This window comes from Mesoplodon mirus, assembly GCF_964341445.2.
Source record: "Mesoplodon mirus genome assembly, chromosome: 19".
Taxonomy (NCBI): domain Eukaryota; kingdom Metazoa; phylum Chordata; class Mammalia; order Artiodactyla; family Ziphiidae; genus Mesoplodon; species Mesoplodon mirus.
In genome coordinates this window covers 56,315,994-56,335,818 of record NC_138995.1, presented here as the reverse complement: position 1 = coordinate 56,335,818, position 19,825 = coordinate 56,315,994, and the positions used below count along the sequence as shown (strand labels likewise).

General features: G+C 60.4%; 2 protein-coding genes across 16 annotated transcripts; both read left to right on the top strand.

Moving 5' to 3' along the window:
- Nucleotides 1-595: 595 nt before the first annotated feature.
- Nucleotides 596-7,706, top strand: DMWD (DM1 locus, WD repeat containing). 2 transcript variants are annotated; one of them, XM_082605925.1, is made up of 5 exons: nt 596-1,134; nt 2,385-2,567; nt 4,647-5,915; nt 6,705-6,779; nt 7,154-7,706. In XM_082605925.1, exons 1-5 carry the CDS (start codon nt 691-693, stop codon nt 7,199-7,201), a joined length of 2,019 nt encoding a protein of 672 aa, XP_082462051.1. In that variant the 5' UTR covers nt 596-690; the 3' UTR covers nt 7,202-7,706. The 2 variants fall into 2 exon arrangements, with proteins under 2 accessions (XP_082462051.1, XP_082462052.1); XM_082605926.1 differs by lacking the exon at nt 6,705-6,779 and having other exon boundaries at nt 597-1,134.
- A 56-nt stretch (nt 7,707-7,762) lies between these two features.
- On the top strand, nt 7,763-19,302 carry DMPK (DM1 protein kinase). 14 transcript variants are annotated; one of them, XM_082605915.1, is made up of 16 exons: nt 7,763-9,227; nt 10,887-10,945; nt 11,397-11,488; nt 11,757-11,840; nt 11,932-12,027; nt 12,572-12,720; nt 12,876-12,969; nt 13,257-13,463; nt 13,545-13,808; nt 14,521-14,609; nt 15,910-16,018; nt 16,780-16,937; nt 17,028-17,125; nt 17,297-17,343; nt 17,657-17,742; nt 18,086-18,966. In XM_082605915.1, the coding sequence occupies exons 1-16, from the start codon at nt 9,049-9,051 to the stop codon at nt 18,243-18,245; spliced, it is 1,971 nt and encodes a 656-aa protein (XP_082462041.1). In that variant the 5' UTR covers nt 7,763-9,048; the 3' UTR covers nt 18,246-18,966. The 14 variants fall into 14 exon arrangements, with proteins under 14 accessions (XP_082462041.1, XP_082462049.1, XP_082462048.1 ...); XM_082605923.1 differs by lacking the exon at nt 10,887-10,945 and having other exon boundaries at nt 18,841-19,302; XM_082605922.1 differs by lacking the exon at nt 10,887-10,945 and having other exon boundaries at nt 13,545-13,793.
- The last annotated feature ends 523 nt before the right edge of the window (nt 19,303-19,825 follow it).

The window sequence follows — 19,825 nt, the reverse complement described above, 5'->3', positions numbered from 1 at the left end:
GGGTGTCGGAGGACCAAGTGAGATTATTGAAGATTGTGGAGTTATGGAGATACATAGGAGGTTGGTGGGAAATGTGGAGATGTTTGGTGTTAGTGTTAATCAGTAGTGGGTTAGATGAAGTCCTTGGAGTTTTATGGAGGCAATGGAGATCAGTGGGATTTGCGGGATCATCAAAGGTGGGGAGGAATGGTTGGAGATGCTGTGGCCAGTCAGGGACTTTAAGATGTAAGTGGGAAACACCGGAGGGTGTATGTTGGGAGTCTTCGGGAGACTCCAGGGTCACCTGGAGTCATCTGTGACATCATGGGAAGGACAAGGTTCGGATGAGGCCTTCTCTTGAGGGTACTCCCGTTGCTAGGCAAACGGTTCCCAGAGCGCCGTTGCTAGGGACCTGCGCTCTTTTGGTGGCCGCGCCCCTTTCCTTACGGGCCCCGCCCCCACAGCCAACCACGTCGGCCACAGGCACGAAGGCCGCTCCCACCTTGTAGCCCCGCCTTCAGTCCAGAACCGTTACCGGAGCGACGGCTGGAGCTCGTCCCGCCTCCCTACCCTGTTGCCAATCGAAGAGGCGTTGCCCGGGCGACGACACCACCTCTTCCGGTGCGGATCCCCGGCTTCCGGCAGGGGGCCTGGCGGCAGGCGGCTGTCCGGCACTAGCGGGGCCCTGGGCTGGGGTGGGGGTCGCCCAAGATGGCGGCGGGCGGCGCGGAGGGCGGCTCGGGCCCCGGCGCTGCCATGGGAGATTGTGCGGAGATCAAGTCGCAGTTCCGCACCCGCGAGGGCTTCTACAAGCTGCTCCCCGGCGACGGCGCCGCTCGCAGGTCGGGTCCGGCTTCCTCCCAGACCCCGGCGCCGCCCCAGCCGCCGCAGCAGCCCCTGCCCGGCCCTGCCTCCACCTCCGGCCCCGGTGCTGCGGGCGCCGCGCCGTCCCCTCCGCCCGCAGGCCCAGGGCCCGGGCCCGCGCTGCCTGCGGTGCGCCTCAGCCTCGTGCGCCTCGGGGAGCCCGACGGCGCCGGTGCCGGGGAGCCTCCCGCCACGCCCGCAGGGCTGGGCGCTGGGGGAGACCGCGTCTGCTTCAACTTGGGCCGCGAGCTCTATTTCTACCCGGGCTGCTGTCGCCGCGGGAGCCAACGGGTGAGCGGCCCGCATCGTGGGGCCCTGGGTGCTGGCTGAGAGGATGGGGATCCTTGAGGTGATTCACAAGTGACAGGAGAGTCCCTGAATGCTAGGGGGCCCTGAGATAGGCATCCTACATGTGACGGACATCTTAAGGGGAAAGGATTCTTGGAGGTAATACGGGATTCTAAAAGGTGATGGGAGGCTCCCTGGGTGCTGGCCATCCTGGAGGTGATGGGAAACCTCGAGATCACGTGAGATCCCGAGGTTATGCGAGGGGGTCCTAGGTTGGTGACTATTCTGGAGGTGATGGGGAATCCGAGATGGTATGGGGTGCCCCAAGGTGCTGGCTGGCAGGCATTTTGCAGGTGATGGGAAATGCAGGCTCCGAAGTGATGGAGAGCCCAGGGGTATTGCTGTCTGGGGGTGTTGGGGGGACTTGGGGAGCCCAGAGGTGAGGAGGATTCTGGAAGTGATGGGGGCTTAGAGGTAATAGGGATCCTGAAGGTGAATGGGATCCTAGAGATACTTGGGGTTCTGGAGGTAATGAGGGTGCTGGAGGAAATGAGAATCTCGGAGCTGATGGGAGATCTGGAGATAATGAGATCCCAGAGGGAACATCCTCAGGTGTGATGGGTGTCTCTAAAGTGATGTCAGTCCCAGAGGACATGAGACCCTTGGAGTTTATGGTGGTCCCCAGAAGTGATGGGGATCCTGAGAGCCCAGCGATGATGAAGGCACCTAAAATTTGGGGGCCCATGAGGTTTAATGGGTCCCTGAACTGTGATGGGGATGCTGAGATTTAAGGACTCCAAAGTGAGGAGAATCCTGGGACATTGGACTTTAGAATTCTGGGGATTGGGTGATCCTGAGTTTTGAGGGTCTTGGAATATAGTGGTGCTAAGACCCAGGGGAGTTGCTGAAATTATAGAAAGGAATTGGAGCTCAGGGATTACAGGGGCCCTGAAACTGACACTGTGGCCAAGGGTGTCCCAGAAGTTGGGGGTGTCCAACTTTGGGGAGAACGCACTGTGGTCTCATGTGGTGGCAGGGGGCGAAGCTTCCTGCCTGGTTTTTTCCTCTGTTTGTGATTTGGGTCCTCCTTCCTGTCTGTGGTTGCCCCTTCCCTCCCCTCTCACCCCTCCACCTACCCACTCCCCTCAGGGATTTAACCCTGCTTCCTCTTTGTGGTTTTCCCCCAACCTCAACACCCTCTTCCTTCCTCTCAGTGGTAGAAGCCATTAACTCGTTTTCTCCCACCACCCAAGTCCATTGACCTCAACAAGCCAATTGACAAGCGGATCTATAAGGGCACCCAGCCCACTTGCCACGACTTCAACCAGTTCACTGCTGCCACAGAGACCATCTCCCTGCTGGTGGGATTCTCAGCCGGTCAAGTGCAGTACCTAGATCTCATCAAGAAGGACACCAGCAAGCTATTCAATGAGGAGGTGATTGTGGGCCCCCAGGGCCCAGAACTGCTCCTGTTCCCACCCACCCATACACTGTTTGCCATGAGACTGCAGCTGCCTGGGAAGCAGTGTAGGCCTGAGGGGGCAGGATGAGGGAGAGATGGGGGATGGACTGACAGACGTGGAGGATGGGGTGCCAGCAGCTGCTGTGATGATAGCTAATAATGATGGTTGCACCTCCTGTGCCCAGGCCCTATGCTGTGTTAGCCCTGTGCTGAACACACTACTCCTGGAGTTTTCATCAACCAATGGGTTAGGATTGTGATACCCATTTCGCAGATTAGAGAACTGAAGCTACTTACTGGTCGGGATTTGTTGGAAGCCACAGCCCTTGCTTTTCAAATTCTGGGCCCTGTGGGCTTTGGATTCAAATCTTTGCTGCACCATCTGCTCACTGTGTGGCTTTGGGAAGGTGACTATTCCTCCCTTAGCCTCAGTTTTTCTCCTCTGCAAAATGGGATTCCCATCCCTACCTCATGGGACTGTTGTAAAATCCGACATGGAGGTTGCTCAGTCCTGGGTGGACCTGGCAGAAGGGGAAATGCCAGTGAAAGACCTTATCTGTGTCCAGAACTACTCTTGTCCTCTATCTCTTTCTCTCTGTTCTGAGAAGGTATTTCAAATGTACAGAGTGCATGAATGGCAGAGGGGAGTGAGTGGAACACGGAATGGATTAAAGTGGACTAGGTCATCCATTCACAAAATATTCGTTGAGCATTCGTTCTTTGCCAGGCATTGTTCTAAGCACTGGGAATACTACATCTCGGTGAACAAAACAGAGGGCCCTGCCTTTGTGGAGCTTATATCTAGCTGGAGGAGACAGATAGTTATCAAATCACTAAGTAGGCTGTGTGTCAGAGTATCGTGGAGAAAAATCCAGCAGGGAAGACGAATGGGGAGTGCTCGGTGAGGTTAGGATAGGTCTCACTGGAAGGTGACACGGAAATAAAGTCCTAAAGGAGGCAAGACAAATTATTGGAGAAAAGGACATTCTGAGTAGAGGGAACAGCTAGGACAAATGCCGGAAGCAGGACAGCAAAAAGGCTGTGTGGCCAGAGCAGTGTTGGGGTGAGGGTAGTAGATGAGCTCCGAGAAACAACTCGGAGGGGCCAGGAGATGTAGGGTCTGGCAGGTCATGGAAAAGACCTTGGCTTTTAGAACCTCTCGCCACTGGGGTTCATCCGAGCCACAGAACACAGAAACAATTTAATTTAATTTCTAAATTCTCCAGAGAATGGAGGATGGGAAGCAACTTGGGTACCTGGGAAAGAAGTTAATTTGTTACACAGTGGATGCCAAAGGGCTTTAGAGCTTGGCTCTCCCCGGAGTCCTGCTTGAGAAAGGCTGCCGTGGTGTTCAGAATGGGAGAGACAGTGCCGGGTGCTGACTTAGGTTTTAACAGCATCTCTTTGGCAACTGTGCAGAGAAGAGACCCAGGTGGTGGAGGCCAGTCAGTTAGGCCGTTGCAGGCCTGACGGCAGCTGAGACCAGGATGGTTGGAGTTGGGGGTGGTGAGAAGGGATCAGGTTCTGGGCACATTTTGCAGATCAAGCCCACAGGATTTCTTGCAGGTTTGGAGGTGAGTTGTGAGGACAAAAAGGAGCAAAGATGCACGGCTGACAGGATGGGGTTGTCATTCAGGTGTCCAGGAACTACTTTCCAGGTGCCTCCTGCGGGCACAGCTCCGTGCTCTGGGGCTAGAACAATGAACTAAATAAACAAAGATACCTTCCTTGGGGGAGCTGATACTCCGTGACTCAGTATCTTGCCTTAAGCATGACATGGTAAAGATGGCGGAGGGGGTTAGACAGGAGAGTTCTCTGGAAGGCAGCACTGCCCTCCTGCTGAACAAGGGACATCGAGGCTCCACGGAGCTCCCCTCACGCAGCCCTTCTCCCCCTGCTTTCTCCTAACCTGGTGTCTGTCCGTTTCCCTCAGTCCCTCCTCTCCGAGGAGGCCCGGGCCACTTATGATGACCTTCTCCGGGGAACCAGGCTGGGGAGGAGGTGGGCCACTGGAGGATGGCCTTCTCCCAACCCCCGCTCTCTCCCCTGGCAGCGGCTTATCGACAAGACCAAGGTGACATATCTGAAGTGGCTGCCTGAGTCAGAGAGCCTGTTCCTGGCATCACACGCCAGTGGCCACCTGTACCTGTACAACGTCAGCCACCCGTGCGCCTCGGCCCCGCCGCAGTACAGCCTGCTGAAGCAGGGCGAGGGCTTCGCCGTCTACGCCGCCAAGAGCAAGGCGCCCCGCAACCCGCTGGCCAAGTGGGCGGTGGGCGAGGGGCCCCTCAACGAGTTCGCCTTCTCGCCCGACGGCCGGCACCTGGCCTGCGTCAGCCAGGACGGCTGCCTGCGCGTCTTCCACTTCGACTCCATGCTGCTGCGGGGGCTCATGAAGAGCTACTTTGGGGGCCTGCTCTGTGTGTGCTGGAGCCCCGACGGGCGCTACGTCGTGACGGGTGGTGAAGATGACCTGGTCACTGTGTGGTCCTTCACCGAGGGCCGCGTGGTGGCCCGAGGCCACGGCCACAAGTCCTGGGTCAACGCCGTGGCCTTCGACCCCTACACCACGAGGGCCGAGGAGGCGGCGGCTGCCGGTGGCGACGGGGAGCGGAGTGGCGAGGAGGAGGAGGAGCCGGAGGCCGCGGGCACGGGCTCGGGCGGGGGCGCTCCCCTCTCCCCGCTGCCCAAGGCCGGCTCCATCACCTACCGCTTCGGCTCGGCCGGCCAGGACACGCAGTTCTGCCTGTGGGACCTCACCGAAGACGTGCTCTACCCTCACCCTCCCCTGGCCCGCACCCGCACCCTCCCCGGCACGCCTGGCACCACGCCGCCTGCCACCGGCAGCTCGCGAGGTGGTGAGCCAGGCCCCGGGCCCCTGCCCCGCTCGCTGTCCCGGTCCAACAGCCTCCCACACCCAGCGGGCAGCGGCAAAGCGGGCGGCCCGGGTGCGGCAGCGGAGCCGGGGACGCCCTTCAGCATCGGCCGCTTTGCCACGCTCACGCTGCAGGAGCGGCGGGACCGGGGGGCCGAGAAAGAGCACAAGCGCTACCACAGCCTGGGCAACATCAGCCGGGGTGGCAGTGGGGGCGGGGGCGGCGGGGACAAGCCCAGCGGCCCCGCCCCCCGAAGCCGGCTGGACCCCGCCAAGGTGCTGGGCACCGCGCTGTGCCCGCGCATCCACGAGGTGCCGCTGCTCGAGCCGCTTGTGTGCAAGAAGATCGCCCAGGAGCGGCTCACGGTCCTCCTCTTCCTGGAGGACTGCATCATCACCGCCTGCCAGGAGGGCCTCATCTGCACCTGGGCCCGGCCGGGCAAGGTGGTGAGTCACCCCACACCAGCCCACCTGGGACCCAGGCAGAGGCGGGCATTGGCAGAGAGGTTTGGTAGCATCACAGCCTCGAGCTGTGTGGGATGAGGGGAAGCCATGGAAATCTGTGTCCCAGAACAAGCCTTCTCAGATCTTGGAGTGACTTCTAGAACGCTTGACAAGCAACGGTAAGCAGAGAGAGGGTCAGGCATAAGAGACATCTGGGTGTGGTGGAGAACATGGCCAGTTATCAGAGGGGCAGCCGGTGGGCCCAGCATGGCTAGGTCTTACAGAATGGTGAAATTTTATTAATACTGCAGCTCGAGCTCTATGGGCAAGGTTGAGCCTGTGCACCCAGCTTCCAGCCTGAGTGTCAGACTCTTGGGATCCGAGCCCACTGCTGGAGGCGTGGGCTGTGGAATCCCAGGCTCAGGGTCCAGTCCAGCACTTCTGCTCCCTGTGTGACCTCGAGCAAGTCACTGCCTCTTTATGACCTTTCTCACCTCTTAGGACAGGGAAGCTTGAAGATGGGTAGGCCATGGGGTTCAGAAAGGTGCTAGTAAGGTGAAGTGTGGGCCTGGTGCCTTATAACTTGGGACCTGTGTTCTCAGATGTCTCCTAAGGGTTTGGGCTCTGGGTCCCAGGATGCCAGATCTGAGGGCTGTGCCTGGTTCCCTGGAAGAGCAGTTTTGGAATTGTAGGGTCCTGAATCCCTAGAACTTAAAGTACAGTCTCAGAGGCAGGGGCATTGGGATTTGGGGAATCTGGTAAGTCCTGAAAGAGATCCCTCTATCTCCCTAGTTCACAGACGAGGAGACCGAGACCCAGACAGGGGAAGGAAGTTGGCCCAGGTCACCCAGCAAGTCAGTGGTAGAGGTAGGACTGTCCCTAAGTTCGTTCTTCCCTCCCAGAATCTTAGAACCCCCTCCGCAGTCAGAAGGGGACCCCAGTTTCCCCCTCTTCTCCCTACCTCCACCCCTACCCCATCCTCTTTGCTCAGGATCACCTGAGGACTTTAATTATTGTATAAAAGTGCCACCTGCTGGGACAGGGAAGCTAGCCGAGATGTAAGTTCCTGAGCCTAGAGCAGCGGCCTCTGGGTGGTCTGGGGTGGGTTGAAGGGCAAGGCCAGGGTGGCAGCAGCCTGGGGGACTCCAGGCTGGCTCCCCCCCCACCCCCCACCCCGTGGGACTGGTGAGAGCCCCAGGCGGTCTCTAACCCCCTCCTGTCTCCGCTCTCATCTTCCCCAGGGCATCTCCTCCCAACCAGGCAACTCCCCGAGCGGCACAGTGGTGTGAAGCCATGGATGTCGGGGTCCCCCACCCCATGCCCCCAGCTCCTAGCATAACCATCCCCGCTGACCTCATGGATCAACGTATTAACAAGACTAACCATGACGGAAGGACTGCTCCGGTCCCTCTCCCTGCACAAATTTGGGGCAGAGGGTCCCTCAGACTGGCCCAGACACTGGGGGGATGTAGTGGCCCGTGTGGCCTCAGCCTTGTCCCCACCCACTGCCAAGTACAATGACCCCTTCCTCTGAAACATCAGTGTTAGCCTCATCCCTGTCCCCAGCATGTGACTGGTCACTCCTGGGGGAGAAACTCCCCACCCACAAGAGCCCCAGCTCTGCAGTGCGCCTCTTGGTCCTGTGTGCAGGGCAGGGGGTGGCCCACCCCTCCCCTGGCCCCCGCCCTGCCCTTGCTGTTACTTGTGCTTTTGAAGAATGTTAAATTATGGAAGCCCCTGGGGTCCTCGCTGTCCCCCAGGACCTCTTATTTATACTAAAGTTCCCTGTTTTCACAGCGTCTCTGTTCCCTTCCGCGGAGGTATGGAGGAAGTGTGTGGGTGCTTTCGATGCAGCCCTAGAATGAGTCCACTTTATCCAGAGGAAGAGCTAGGCCCTGCCTCCCCCTGACCCCCTTCTGAGGGCAGGAAGAACTGAAAACCAGAGGAGGGATGTGCCCGAGGCACACAGCTGGTGGATCTGCCGCTGGCCAGCCCCGGGCAGGGCCCTTCAGACAGAGGAGAGTATCCCTCGCCCCACTCCAAACTCTCGGAGGGAAGAGAGCCACCAGGACCCCCTCTTCAGAGTCTTCAGTGGGAGTTTTAAAAGTTGTTTCAAAGTGTCCAGATATTACAGGTCCCCCCCAGGCAGCTCCCGAGATGCCCAGAGTGAGCTGCCACAGCACAGGCCCTGGCCTTCTGCTGCCGCAGGCCTGGCTTGGCCGGGCCCAGGCATCCAGGGCCAATGAGAGACCATGGTTTCCTCTGGGAGAACTGTCCACCCTGGAAAGAACACTGAAAATCCCTCCTGGCTGGCTGGCTGGAGCCACAGGGAGTGATGTCTTCCCACTCCACCCTCCACCCCCCGAAATGTTTCTGTTTCTAATCCTAGCCTGGGCAGGAATGTGGCTGCACTGCCAGGGTCCAAGGAGCTATTTTGGGGGCTCCTTTGCCTCCCCCAGGCTTTGGCCAGTGGGTCACCCCTGATCCTGGCTCCTGAGGGCCTCCCTTCCCAATTCTCTCACCACCCCTTCCCCATCTCCTGCCAAAAAAAAGTCAGTGTAAAGCAGAGGGCCTGAGGGCTAAATTTAAACCATCCCAAAGTCTGAATCCTTGGCTGAGTCACCCGCAAAGCTGCCCTGGCCTCCCACCCCCCTTCCCAGGCCTCACCCCTTCCCCCCCCAACCCCGCTCCCAACTCGAGAGCTTGGGAGGGGTGTTACCAAATCACTCTGAACCTCAATTGGTCCCCTCTGGGGAATGGGAGGGCTCATCTTTGGCATCTGTCATACCTGTAGCGTTCCTCTGTGCCTTGCCTTTTCAGTGGGGGGGGGGGTAGTTTGAGGGTAGAGATTCTCCACCACCCCTCATCTCACACTGAAGCGTTCCGAGGGGCCCTGGAAGGAGCAAGTTGGGGGGGCCTGGCTTGTGAGGGGTTAAGGCTGGGAGGCTGGAGGGGGCCGGACCGAGGGGTGGGGAGAAGGGGAGGAGGCCTTAGCAGCCAGCAGAGAGAAGTGGCCAGAGAGGCCCAGGGGACAGCCAGGGACAGGCAGACATGCAGCCAGGGCCCCAGGGCCTGGACAGGGCCCTCCAGGCCCCGTGACGGGAGGACTCCGAGCCCCTGGCCCGGGGAGGGGGCCATGGTGCTGCCTGCCCGACATGTCAGCCGAGGTGCGGCTGAGGCGGCTTCAGCAGCTGGTGCTGGACCCCAGCTTCCTGGGGCTGGAGCCCCTGCTCGACCTTCTCCTGGGCGTCCACCAGGAGCTGGGCGCCTCCGACCTGGCCCAGGACAAGTATGTGGCCGACTTCTTGGAGTGGGGTGAGTGCCTACCTACCTGCATGGCACCCCACAGATTTGGGGGTGGGGTCAGGGCAGAGGGAGGAGGTGGGTCTGGGCTGGGTGTTGGGGGCAGGACGGACATGGGGAAAACCTCCCATTCAGGGGCCCAGAACTTGGGGCTGGGTCTTGGGGCGACATATTCCTACCCCTGTGCCACCCTGGCAGGGCAGAGTGAGATGAGCAGAGGCCAGGGCAGCCATGACTCAGAATCATGACTTGGGAGCCATGGTAAGCCGGGTTGGGCACAGCCTCTCAGGGTCCCCCTGCACCCATTTCCCGAGTCTAGGCCTAGGGACATGCTGGGGAGCCCTGTCTCCTAGGACCCCTCCCCACCAAAATGGGCCCTGTGGCCCTCCACCCTGGTTCCCCAGAGCGCAGGGGCAAGCGGAAGGGACAGTACAGGGCAGCTGCCAGGGGTGCGGCCGACAGGCAGGTGTTCGGCGCCAGCCTCTCCAGCTGCTCCAACAGGTGCCCAGGCGCTGGGAGGGCACGGTGACTCAGGCAGGCCCAGGGAGAACCAGCTCTGCACACAGGCCCCACCGAGCACCCCGTCCACCGCCTGGTTGGAGGAGGAAGAATTAGGATTCTTCTGAGTGGGCCCACTTTCTCTGTAGGTTCCTTCTCCACCTAAAGTCCCTTTTGGCCAAGTCTTCCCCTGGAGACAGGTCCAGAGGGAAGATGCTTCGTCTTCAGCCTCAGCCTCCTGCCTTGCCTGCGCCACTCCCTCCTGGCCCAGGCTCAGGCTCACTTGGGTTTCTGTCTCTCTAACATCTGCCATCTGTCCCTCCACTGGTCTGTCCCTCAGTGGCTTGCTCTTGGTCCTTAGGCTCTGTGTGTCCCTGTCCCCCTCCCTGTTTCCTGTCTCTCTGCCTTCTCCCGCTCCCTCTTTTCTTGTGTCCATCTCTTTCTGACCCAGGCCCTGCTTCTCTCTCCCCATTTTGCAGATGCGAAGGTGGAGGCCAAGGGCTAGACCACTTGGCCTCTGGGAGAACCTTCTCCCCACATCCCCCCGGCCCTCAGTAACTCTCTCAGCTCCTCTTTTGCAGAGGATGAACTGAGACCTGAGGTGGGGGCAGCTCTCCTGTAAGGAGCACTCCTTTTGTGGCCCGAGCAGCATCCTGCGGCCCCTCCCCTGCCAGGCCGCTGGGGCGGGGGAGGGGGCCTGGGTTCCCGCTGCCTTAAAAGGGCTCAGTGTCTTGGCTCTCTCCTCCCTCCCCCATCCTGGGCCCTGGCTGCTACTTCCCTGCTGGCCCACTCTTCCTGAACCCCGAACCCTCTCCATAACCCACTGGATCTTCCCTCATTCCTAGTTGCACCCATTGCTCTCTCCCTCCTGCCTCAGAAGCTCCCAGCTTCTTCCACCTCCGGGAGTCCAGGCTTCCCTCTCCCCCTGCCTCCACTCTCTGCCTTCCCCCTCCCAAACTGCTCTCTGTAACATTGCCAGCTGTAGGACCTTGGGCAGAGGACTTCACCTGTCTGAGCCTTGGTTCTTCATCTGTAGATAAGGGCTAATAGTAAAACCTCCTCCTGGAGTTGAGAGCTAGAGATAACACACTTGACTGTGCCTGCAGCCCTGGAGCCGGAATGCGGATCCACGCTGGCTTTGTCTCCCTCTCCCGTTCCTTCTCCTGGCCCCAGCCCTAAACTCAGGGTTTCCCAGAGTGTGGCACAAGAACCACCAGTATCTGAGCCTAGGATTAAACTGCAGGCTCTGGGGCATGACCCAAAACAGGCTGAACGAGAGCCCTGGGGGTGGGCGGGGTCACCGGGAGTAGGGGCCCGGAAGCCCAGGGAGCTCCAAGAACTGGGCCTATTTCTTCTTCCTCTGTTCTTCAGGGCCTCCCTTCGGCAGAACTTGTTACCTCACCCTGTCCATCCTGCGCCCCCTAGAGCCCTCTGGCCCAGTGTCCTGTCCCAGAAGGGGGTTCCCAGGCATCCCACTTTTCCCTGTACAAGAGCAGTTTTGGGTCCCCAAAGCCTCACATAATGTTTATGTGAAGTCTTTAAGGAGGCAGACTAAGTGCTAAGGGAGGGGCAGGGGCAGGGGACACTCAGCGACAGAGGGTGGGACTGTCTCTCCTCGTCTCCAGTGTCAGTCCCTGTGATTCTGGGTTCTCATTCCCCCCCGCTTCGCCCCCTCCCCCCCAGTGGAGCCCATCGCGGAGAGGCTTAAGGAGGCCCAACTGCAGAGGGATGACTTCGAGATTCTGAAGGTGATCGGACGCGGGGCGTTCAGCGAGGTGAGCCTGGAGCAGCGGAGGCAGCGCAGCGGGGTTAGAGACCTGACTTTTCCTGCAGCGGGCGCAATGTTGGAGTTCCGGAAGCGGGGCCTTAGAAATTGATGAATGACTGAGTTTAGAACCTAAGGCGGGGCTTGAGGCCTGTGGGCGTGGCTTTGCCGAGTGGGGGCGGGGCCAAGTCTGGCCCGGGTTAAGAGTGGAATCCAATCTGGGGGAGCCCTGGTGTTTCCCCGCCACCTCCGCTCCATTACCCTGTTTGGGCTTTCAGGTGGCGGTGGTGAAGATGAAGCAGACGGGCCAGGTGTACGCCATGAAGATCATGAATAAGTGGGACATGCTGAAGAGAGGCGAGGTGACGGCCGGGCTGGGTGTGCAGGGTGTTGAGGATACCCCCTTCCGTCCTCCCACCCCCGTCCGCTTCAGCTCCTCCGGGTGCCCCGCAGGTGTCGTGCTTCCGCGAAGAGAGGGATGTGTTGGTGAACGGGGACCAGCGCTGGATCACACGGCTGCACTTCGCCTTCCAGGACGAGAACTACCTGGTGAGCCCCAGGCCAGGCGACTAGAGGGGCGGACCCCCACCCCTGAGGCTGTCAATTATCGAGGTGTGGGCAGGCAGACGAAGTTCTAGGGTCGGGGAGTTGCCTCGAAATGTATGCAGCAGTCCCTGGGTGTGGTAGGAGCTGGCCTTCCTTTCCCGGGATGGGAGATGTCCCTTACCGCCTTTTTCCCCAGGTTGATTCCAGGGGGCACTACCTGGAATGAGATAGTCTCTAGAGTCTTATGTGGGAGCCACTGGGCAGGGGGTATCTGGGCTCCATACCCTGGACAATCGGGAGGTCTCTGGGTTCTCTTTTTCCTGACTCTCTTGGTCGGGGGTGGGGGAAGTGAATCTCTGTCCAGTGACATCGTGGGGGAACGAGGATTGGGGGTGGGCGTGTCTCTCATTTGGCCTGGGAGATCTCTTGGGGCTGGGGCTGCGGAGTCTCTGCCCAGGGATGGGGTGTCTCTGGGAGTCTTTGTCCCGGGCTATCGGCCGTGGGCGCCCAGGCAGGGTACCGACCCCCGTGACACGCCCCCTCCCAGTACCTGGTCATGGAGTACTACGTGGGCGGGGACCTGCTAACGCTGCTGAGCAAGTTTGGGGAGCGGATCCCGGCCGAGATGGCGCGCTTCTACCTGGCCGAGATTGTCATGGCCATAGACTCGGTGCACCGGCTGGGCTACGTGCACAGGTGGGCGCTGCAGGGGCTGAGAGCCGCGGGAATTGGAGAGCGTGGTCCTTAAGAGGGTGGGGCCCAGGCGGTGCTGCCTAGTGGGGTGGAGACTGGTGAGATGGCAGGAGAGAGGCTCACTTATCCCTCTCCCTTCCCTTCTTCCCTCCGCGCAGGGACATCAAACCGGACAACATCCTGCTGGACCGCTGCGGCCACATCCGCTTGGCAGACTTTGGCTCCTGCCTCAAGTTGCGGGCGGATGGAACGGTAAGCGGTGCGCCGCCCTTGGGCAACTCGGACTACCAGTGACGGGTCGGGAGCAGGAACCGGAGGTGCAGCGTGGGGGCGGGGCTGAGGCGTGCGGGCAGAGTCAGGGTGAGGGCAGGACTAGATTTGGAGGGGAAAGAAGGAGGCGACCCAGGCCCTAGCCTGCCTGTGGCTCAGGCTTAGAACAGGCAAAAGGAGGAACTAAGCTCTAGGGTAGTGGTTAAGAGGGGGCGGAGCCAGAGCTAGAAGGGGCGGGGTCAAGCCTAGCTCGGATCCTGTTGGCTCAGGTGCGGTCACTGGTGGCTGTGGGCACTCCGGACTACTTGTCTCCTGAGATCCTGCAGGCCGTGGGCAGTGGGCCTGGGACTGGCAGCTATGGGCCCGAGTGTGACTGGTGGGCGCTGGGCGTGCTCGCCTATGAAATGTTCTACGGGCAGACGCCCTTCTACGCCGACTCCACAGCTGAGACCTACGGCAAGATCGTGCACTACAAGGTGAGCACAGCTCGGGGAGCCCCTGACCTCTCCGCACATGCTCCCAGGTAACATCCCCTCTTTTCCCCTCCTTCCGAGCAGGAGCACCTGTCTCTACCGCTGGCAGACGCAGGAGTCCCTGATGAGGCTCGCGATCTCATCCAGCAGCTGCTGTGTCCCCCTGAGACGCGCCTGGGCCGGAATGGAGCAGGCGATTTCCGGAAGCATCCTTTCTTCTTTGGCCTTGACTGGGACAGCCTCCGAGACAGCGTGCCCCCCTTTACGCCGGATTTTGAGGGTGCCACGGACACGTGCAACTTCGATGTGGTGGAAGACGGGCTCACTGCCATGGTGAGCGGGGGCGGGGTAGGTACCTGCGATCGATCCCTGGTCTGCAGAGGGTACCCCCGCATCCGACTGCCGTAACACTGAGGTTAGGAGAGTACCCTCCTCCTGGGGTCCTGAAATCATTCCTTCCCCAGAAACACCTGCTCTGTGTGGCCCCAGGGCTGGGAACCCAGCAGTGACCTAGACTCACAGTCCAGTGGAGGACACGGACTTGTCCCCAGACAATGATGCCCCAGAGAAATCAGGGCTGAGATGGGGGCGGGGGGTGCAGGGGGGCGGGCCTCCTGACCCAGCATGAAAGGTCCTGGAGGGCTTCCTGGAGGAGGGGGCTATCTGAGCTGAGACCTGGAAGGATGAGAGGTGAGAAAGCACCATAGAGGAATCTCCCTTGCTTAGGCCATCTCTCAGCTGTTGTATGAGCTAACCCGTGCTTGTTCAGCCTGACTGCCTTTGTGCTGGGCACAGCGGGGGACACACATGGACCAAGTCAGCCCTGGTCCTTGCTCTCATCTACTTACAGTCTGGAGAAGTGTATAATTATACTGTGGCAAGTGCCTGAGGGAAGCAGCAGGATGTAATAAAAGAAAATGACGCAGGGTCCACTTTAGATAGACCCCAGGCTGGGGTGGGGGGGGTGGGAGGGCACTTAAGCCAAGACTGGGAAGGGGTGAGTGAGGGGGCCATCCCTGACAGCCGCTGGTCACCTCACATCTGTGTTTCTCTCCTATAGGAGACGCTGTCGGATATGCAGGAAGGCACGCCACTGGGGGTCCACCTGCCTTTCGTGGGCTACTCCTCCTATTCCTGTATGGCCCCTGGGTAAGTGCTGCCCCTGTGCAGCTTGAGAGGAGTGGACGGGGGTGGGGTGGGGGTGGGGGGGTCCTGCCTCCAGAGGCCTCAGGAGGCTGCTTGGGGTTATCACATCCTGGCCCGTTGGTGCCCAGGAGAATTGCAGGGTCAGTCTCAGAACCTTATTGTCTTGGGACTAAGGGCTTTTAGGAGCCCAGAATTGTAGGACGTTAAATTCTCAGACCATAAGTACTTTGAAATTTAGATTCAAATGTAAAACCTCAGAGTCACAGGCTCGGCCTTCTGGAATCTTCTGACCTTCCACTTTTAGATTTCTAGTATACAGCCATGGGACCTCAAAATCTTAGAGAATAAGAAGTTTAGAATTGTTAAGTCAATCTTAAAAGAACACGGACTCACTGAATTACATAACCACAAAGCCTTCTTAAAACATTGATTCTGAAAACAATACATTGCTTATCACAAGTATATTAGAAAATAGGGATGAGAAAAAGGAAGGGCGCCAGCAGCAACGGTCCCTGGCTCACAGCACACGTACTTAACAGCTGTAGGAACATGCTGTATTCTAATCTGTTTTGTTATTGGACAATGTACCGCAAGTGCCATTTCTTGAACAAACTATAACACAATCCTGACCCACTGGGGAGTGTTCTCCTTACTGGGCGGGTCAGGACTCAGCTAACCCGCCTCTCTGTCATGACCCAGGCTGGAGGAACAGCGCAGGTTGGTCTTGGCGCTTGTTGAGCATCTTTGGGTCCTTGAGACATATTTCTACAAGAGGGACTGCTGGGTTGGAGGGGACATCACTTTTACTGCCATTTCATATTCCTTGGGAGGGTCTGTCTTCCTCCCAGCACCTGGGTCTGAGGGTGGGTGGTGGGTGGCTGCTGTCTAGAGTCAGTCTTGGGGTCCAACACCCAGTCTGAAGACCACCTCTTTGGAGGTGGCCAGAGCTGGGAGTGTCTCCCTCACTTCCTGAGGCCCTTAGGAGAGGGGTCTGTAAAGCGCACATGGAGACGGAGATGGGCAGATCCTAGAACATGGGTTTCCTGACCCCAGGTTCCCGAGGAAGGTGCAGAGAGGCCAGCTTCCAGGGGCCTGAGGCCATGCCAGGGGCAGGCCTTTTCCTAACAAGAGGAGGACCTGTGCCACCAGCCTGGCAATTTGTTCCCTTCACTCTGCCCCTCCCCCTCCTCAAGCCTGGAGCCTTCAGGTCTGGCTGCCCCAGGGCACAGGCTAGGGAGTCCTGGCTGTAAACGCAGGGGATCGAGGCCGGCTCTTCCTCCCCTCGCCCTCTTCCTCTCCCCAGGGATGATGAGATCCCGGGCTCCACGCCCATGGAACTGGAGGCCGAGGCGTTGCCTGAGCCATTGCAAGAGCCCAGCCTGGAACCCACGGTGCCCCCACCAGAGGAAACGGTGAGTCTTTAGGAGTCTTTAGAGGAGAGGGTCAGTGAGGGACGAATCGAGAGAAAAGGGGAGGCCTTCGGGGATAGTGTGCGCCCTGGAGTGCTAGGCCCTCTGGGAGCTTCCTCGACAGAAAAGAGATGGAAAACAAAGTAGAGACAAGGTTACTTCAGTCAGAAATGATCCCCACAGAGAAATTAAAACAGGTCAGTGAGTGTGCATGGAGGGGAACTCTCTGGGGAGGGGAAGCCCTGGAGAAGGAGGAGGACCACCCATTGGTCAGCAAAGAGAAGGGTAAGGGCTCTGAGGTGAGAACCAGCTGGTTTGCTCTGAAACATGAAAGGAGGGTAGTAAGGCTGCGTTGTTCCAGGAGGAAGGAGGGTGAGGAGTGAGGAGAGGGGAGGCTGAAGAGGCCAGCAGACGCACACCAGACAGGGCCTTTAGTTTTCGTGTGGTGGGCCTCCTCCTGAGGGCACTGAGGGGCCGGAGAGATTCTCCAGGGGAGGGACATGGTCAAGCTGCGTAGTGTTATAGGAACAGCCCTTTGGTGTGGAAGGTGGATGGGAGGAGACCAGATTAAAGGCTGGAGACGAGGGCTGGGCTGGGTTAGGGAAGGAGGGGGCTTGGATCACTGCAGGAGCTGTGGGGATTCCAGAAAGATCTCGGGGGTGCAGGAATAGAGGTCAAAGGAGGATCCCAGGCCTGGAACCTATGCCTAAGTCTCGAATGCTCCAGGAGCCACAGGCAGCCCTAAGCCCGGTTCCCATACCCAGGCTGAAGCAGCAGTTCCGGAGGCCATTCCGGAGGCGGTGGCAGAGGCCGAGGTGACGCTGCGGGAACTCCAGGAGGCCCTGGAGGAGGAGGTGCTCACCCGACAGAGCCTGAGCCAGGAGCTGGAGGCCATCCGAACGGCCAACCAGAACTTCGCCAGGTCGGGGTCGGGAGTCGGGGACAGTCACTACCTTTAGCAGCCTCTCCAGCCGAAATCCCGAAGGGCTCATGGTCCTTACCTCCCCTGCAGCCAACTCCGCGAGGCCCAGGCCCGTAACCGAGACCTGGAGGCGCACGTCCGGCAGCTGCAGGAGCGGATGGAGTTGCTTCAGGCCGGGGGAGCCGCAGGCGAGTCACTCCTCCACCACCTTTCCTGAGGCGCCGGCGGGGGGGCGGGGAGGTGGGCCCGCGGCGTGTGTATACACCTGGGGGAGGGTGAGGGGCCCAGGCTGGGGCACGCCGCGCCACCGCCCTTCTCCGTCCCTCCACGCGCCCTACGCCTCTCTCTTCTCCTTCCAGCTGTCACGGGGGTCCCCAGTCCCCGGGCCACGGATCCACCTTCCCATGTAAGACCCCTCTTTTTCCCCTGCGTCAAGCCTGCTGCCCCCTTTGCAGACTCTGTCCGCATCTCCCCGTACCCCTGTCCAGACTTAGAGGCTCACCCCTACCTCTTTGAGGTTCCAGTCAGCAGACACCCTCCATTCATGCCCAAATCTACCAGATCTCCCTCGGTTCAGGCCTCTCACCAAATCCCATCCAGGATCTCCCTAGGTGACCTCCCCGACCTCGACTCCCCTCGCTGTCTCTTGCACCCCGCCGAGGGCGGCCGTGCCGAGCTGGGCTCGGATTGGGTCACCTGTCCCTTCTCTCTCCAGCTAGATGGCCCCCCGGCCGTGGCTCTGGGCCAGTGCCCGCTGGTGGGGCCAGGCCCCATGCACCGCCGCCACCTGCTGCTCCCTGCCAGGGTACGTCCGGCTGCTCACGCCCGCCCGCCGCGCGCCCCCGCCCAGCTCCACGTACCCCAAGCCGCCTCTGCTTAGCTGCGCCTCTGCGGGGTGGGGCCCGCGGCGGGGAGGGAGGATACGCGGGCAGCCAATCAACACAGGCCTCTAAGAGGCAGCCAGTGAGGAGTTGGGACAAGACTTAGGCTTGCGAGCCGACCAATCACAGCTACCCGCGCTGTCCTCACAGCGGGGCGGGGCGGGTGCAGGGAGTGTGTGGACCCTCTTATGGGCGTAGGCGGGGCTGGTCCCAGGAGCCAATCAGAGGCCCGCGTCGCCAGTGCTGACCCCCGCCCTCTCCCCGCAGGTCCCTAGGCCTGGCCTATCGGAGGCGCGTTCCTTGCTCCTGTTCACCTCTGCTCTGGCTGGGGCCGCCGCCCTGGGCTGCATTGGGTTGGTGGCCTGCGCCGGCTATCTTGCCGCAGTCTGACCCCGCCCGGGAGCCGCCTTCGCCGCCTGAACCCTAGAACCCGAGCCTGTCCTCCACTCGGGCTCCGCTGGAGGGTTTGGTGACCCAGGCACGGCCCAGAAGCCACTCCCACCGCCCCCCAGTTCACAGCACTCCGAGCGTGGGTTTCCGCCCCAGCTCCAGCCCTGTGATCCGGGCCCGCCCCCTGGCGGCCGGGGAGGGAGGAGCCGGGGCCGCGGCTCCAGGGAGGCTTGTAGCCGGGAATGCTGCTGCTGCTGCTGCTGCTGCTGGGGGGATCGCGGACCTCTTCCTTTCTCCGGCCTAGCTGAGGCTCCCGACGTGGATGAGCAAGCTGCGACCTAGAGAAGGCAGCAGGGCCAGGGCTCGGCATCTGTTTTCCACCCTCCAGGCACCCCCACCCACATCGGCTTGCAAACCACAAATCCTCCTTGTGCATGACGCCCTGCCCTCCCGGGAAGACCCTCTTTCCGCGTTGAACGTCTAGCGCGAGCTCCGCCTTTGCCTTTTGACAGCCCCACTGTTTTCGGGGACTGTCGCGCCCTCCTCACGTGCGCTGCTCTCGGAGCCACAGCCGGCTCCGCCCGCCTCGGCAGTATGGGTATTTATTGACCTTTCCTCCGACCCGCTGACAGGCTCCAGGACCCCAGCACCCTAATCCACGTTTTGGATGCACTGAGACCCCGACATTCCTCGGTATTTATTGTCTTTCCCCACCTAGGACCCCACCCCCGATCCTCGCGAATAAAAGGCCCTCTCGTCTGCCCAAAATTCTGAAATTCCTTCGTGTCCGCTGTTTGCTTTGAGGGCAGGAGGCTTTTCAGTGGGCCAATAGGAAGGCGAGTGGAGGTGGCCAATAGCCTGGCAGCAAGCTCGCGGGAGGCGAAGCAGACGTATCAGGGGTGGGGGTGGGCTGCGGGGGCGTGGCCTCGACATCCGGCCAATAGGAGAAGAAGAGCGGGCCACCAGGAGGCACCGCCTCTTGTCCAGCTGTGGCCCAGCTGTGCCATCAGACCGCGGTGAAGGGGGGTGCTGGGCTGGCAGCTAGCGCAGCCATCCTCCTACCACTGCGCCTGCGCGGGCCACGCGCATCCGTTCCAGGGACTGACTTACGCTCAAGAAAAGTTGCTGCAAACTTTCTAGCCCGTTTCCCCCGCCCCTTCTCCCAGCCAGACCCGCCCCCCTGCGGAGCCGGGAATTCCGAGGGGCGGAGCGCGGGCCGAGATGGGGAGTAAGGGGGGCCTTCGGAGGACCCTGGAGACGGAGGCGTGCAGAAGCTCAGTCTCGGGGCGGAGGCGGCTTCGCGCCCTTAGCCCTCCCGGACGGCCTGTTGCCTTCTCCGTTGTCCCGATGGGGAAACTGAGGCCCTGAACCAGAGGCACACGCGGGGGGGAGGCAAAAAGCGCGGCCTGAGGCGAAGGGAAAACAAAGGGAGAATCACGGACAGACGGGGAGGGGGACAGGCACACACACAGACACTGGGACAGAGACCCTAATAGAGAACTGGGCCTGGCATCGGCGGTGAGGGGGGAGACGCGGGGTCGGCGGGAGAAGATCGGGAAGCGCGAAGTTGCGGGGGGGGGTGTGGGGAGGGGAGCCGGGCGGGGGAGGGGGCTGGGG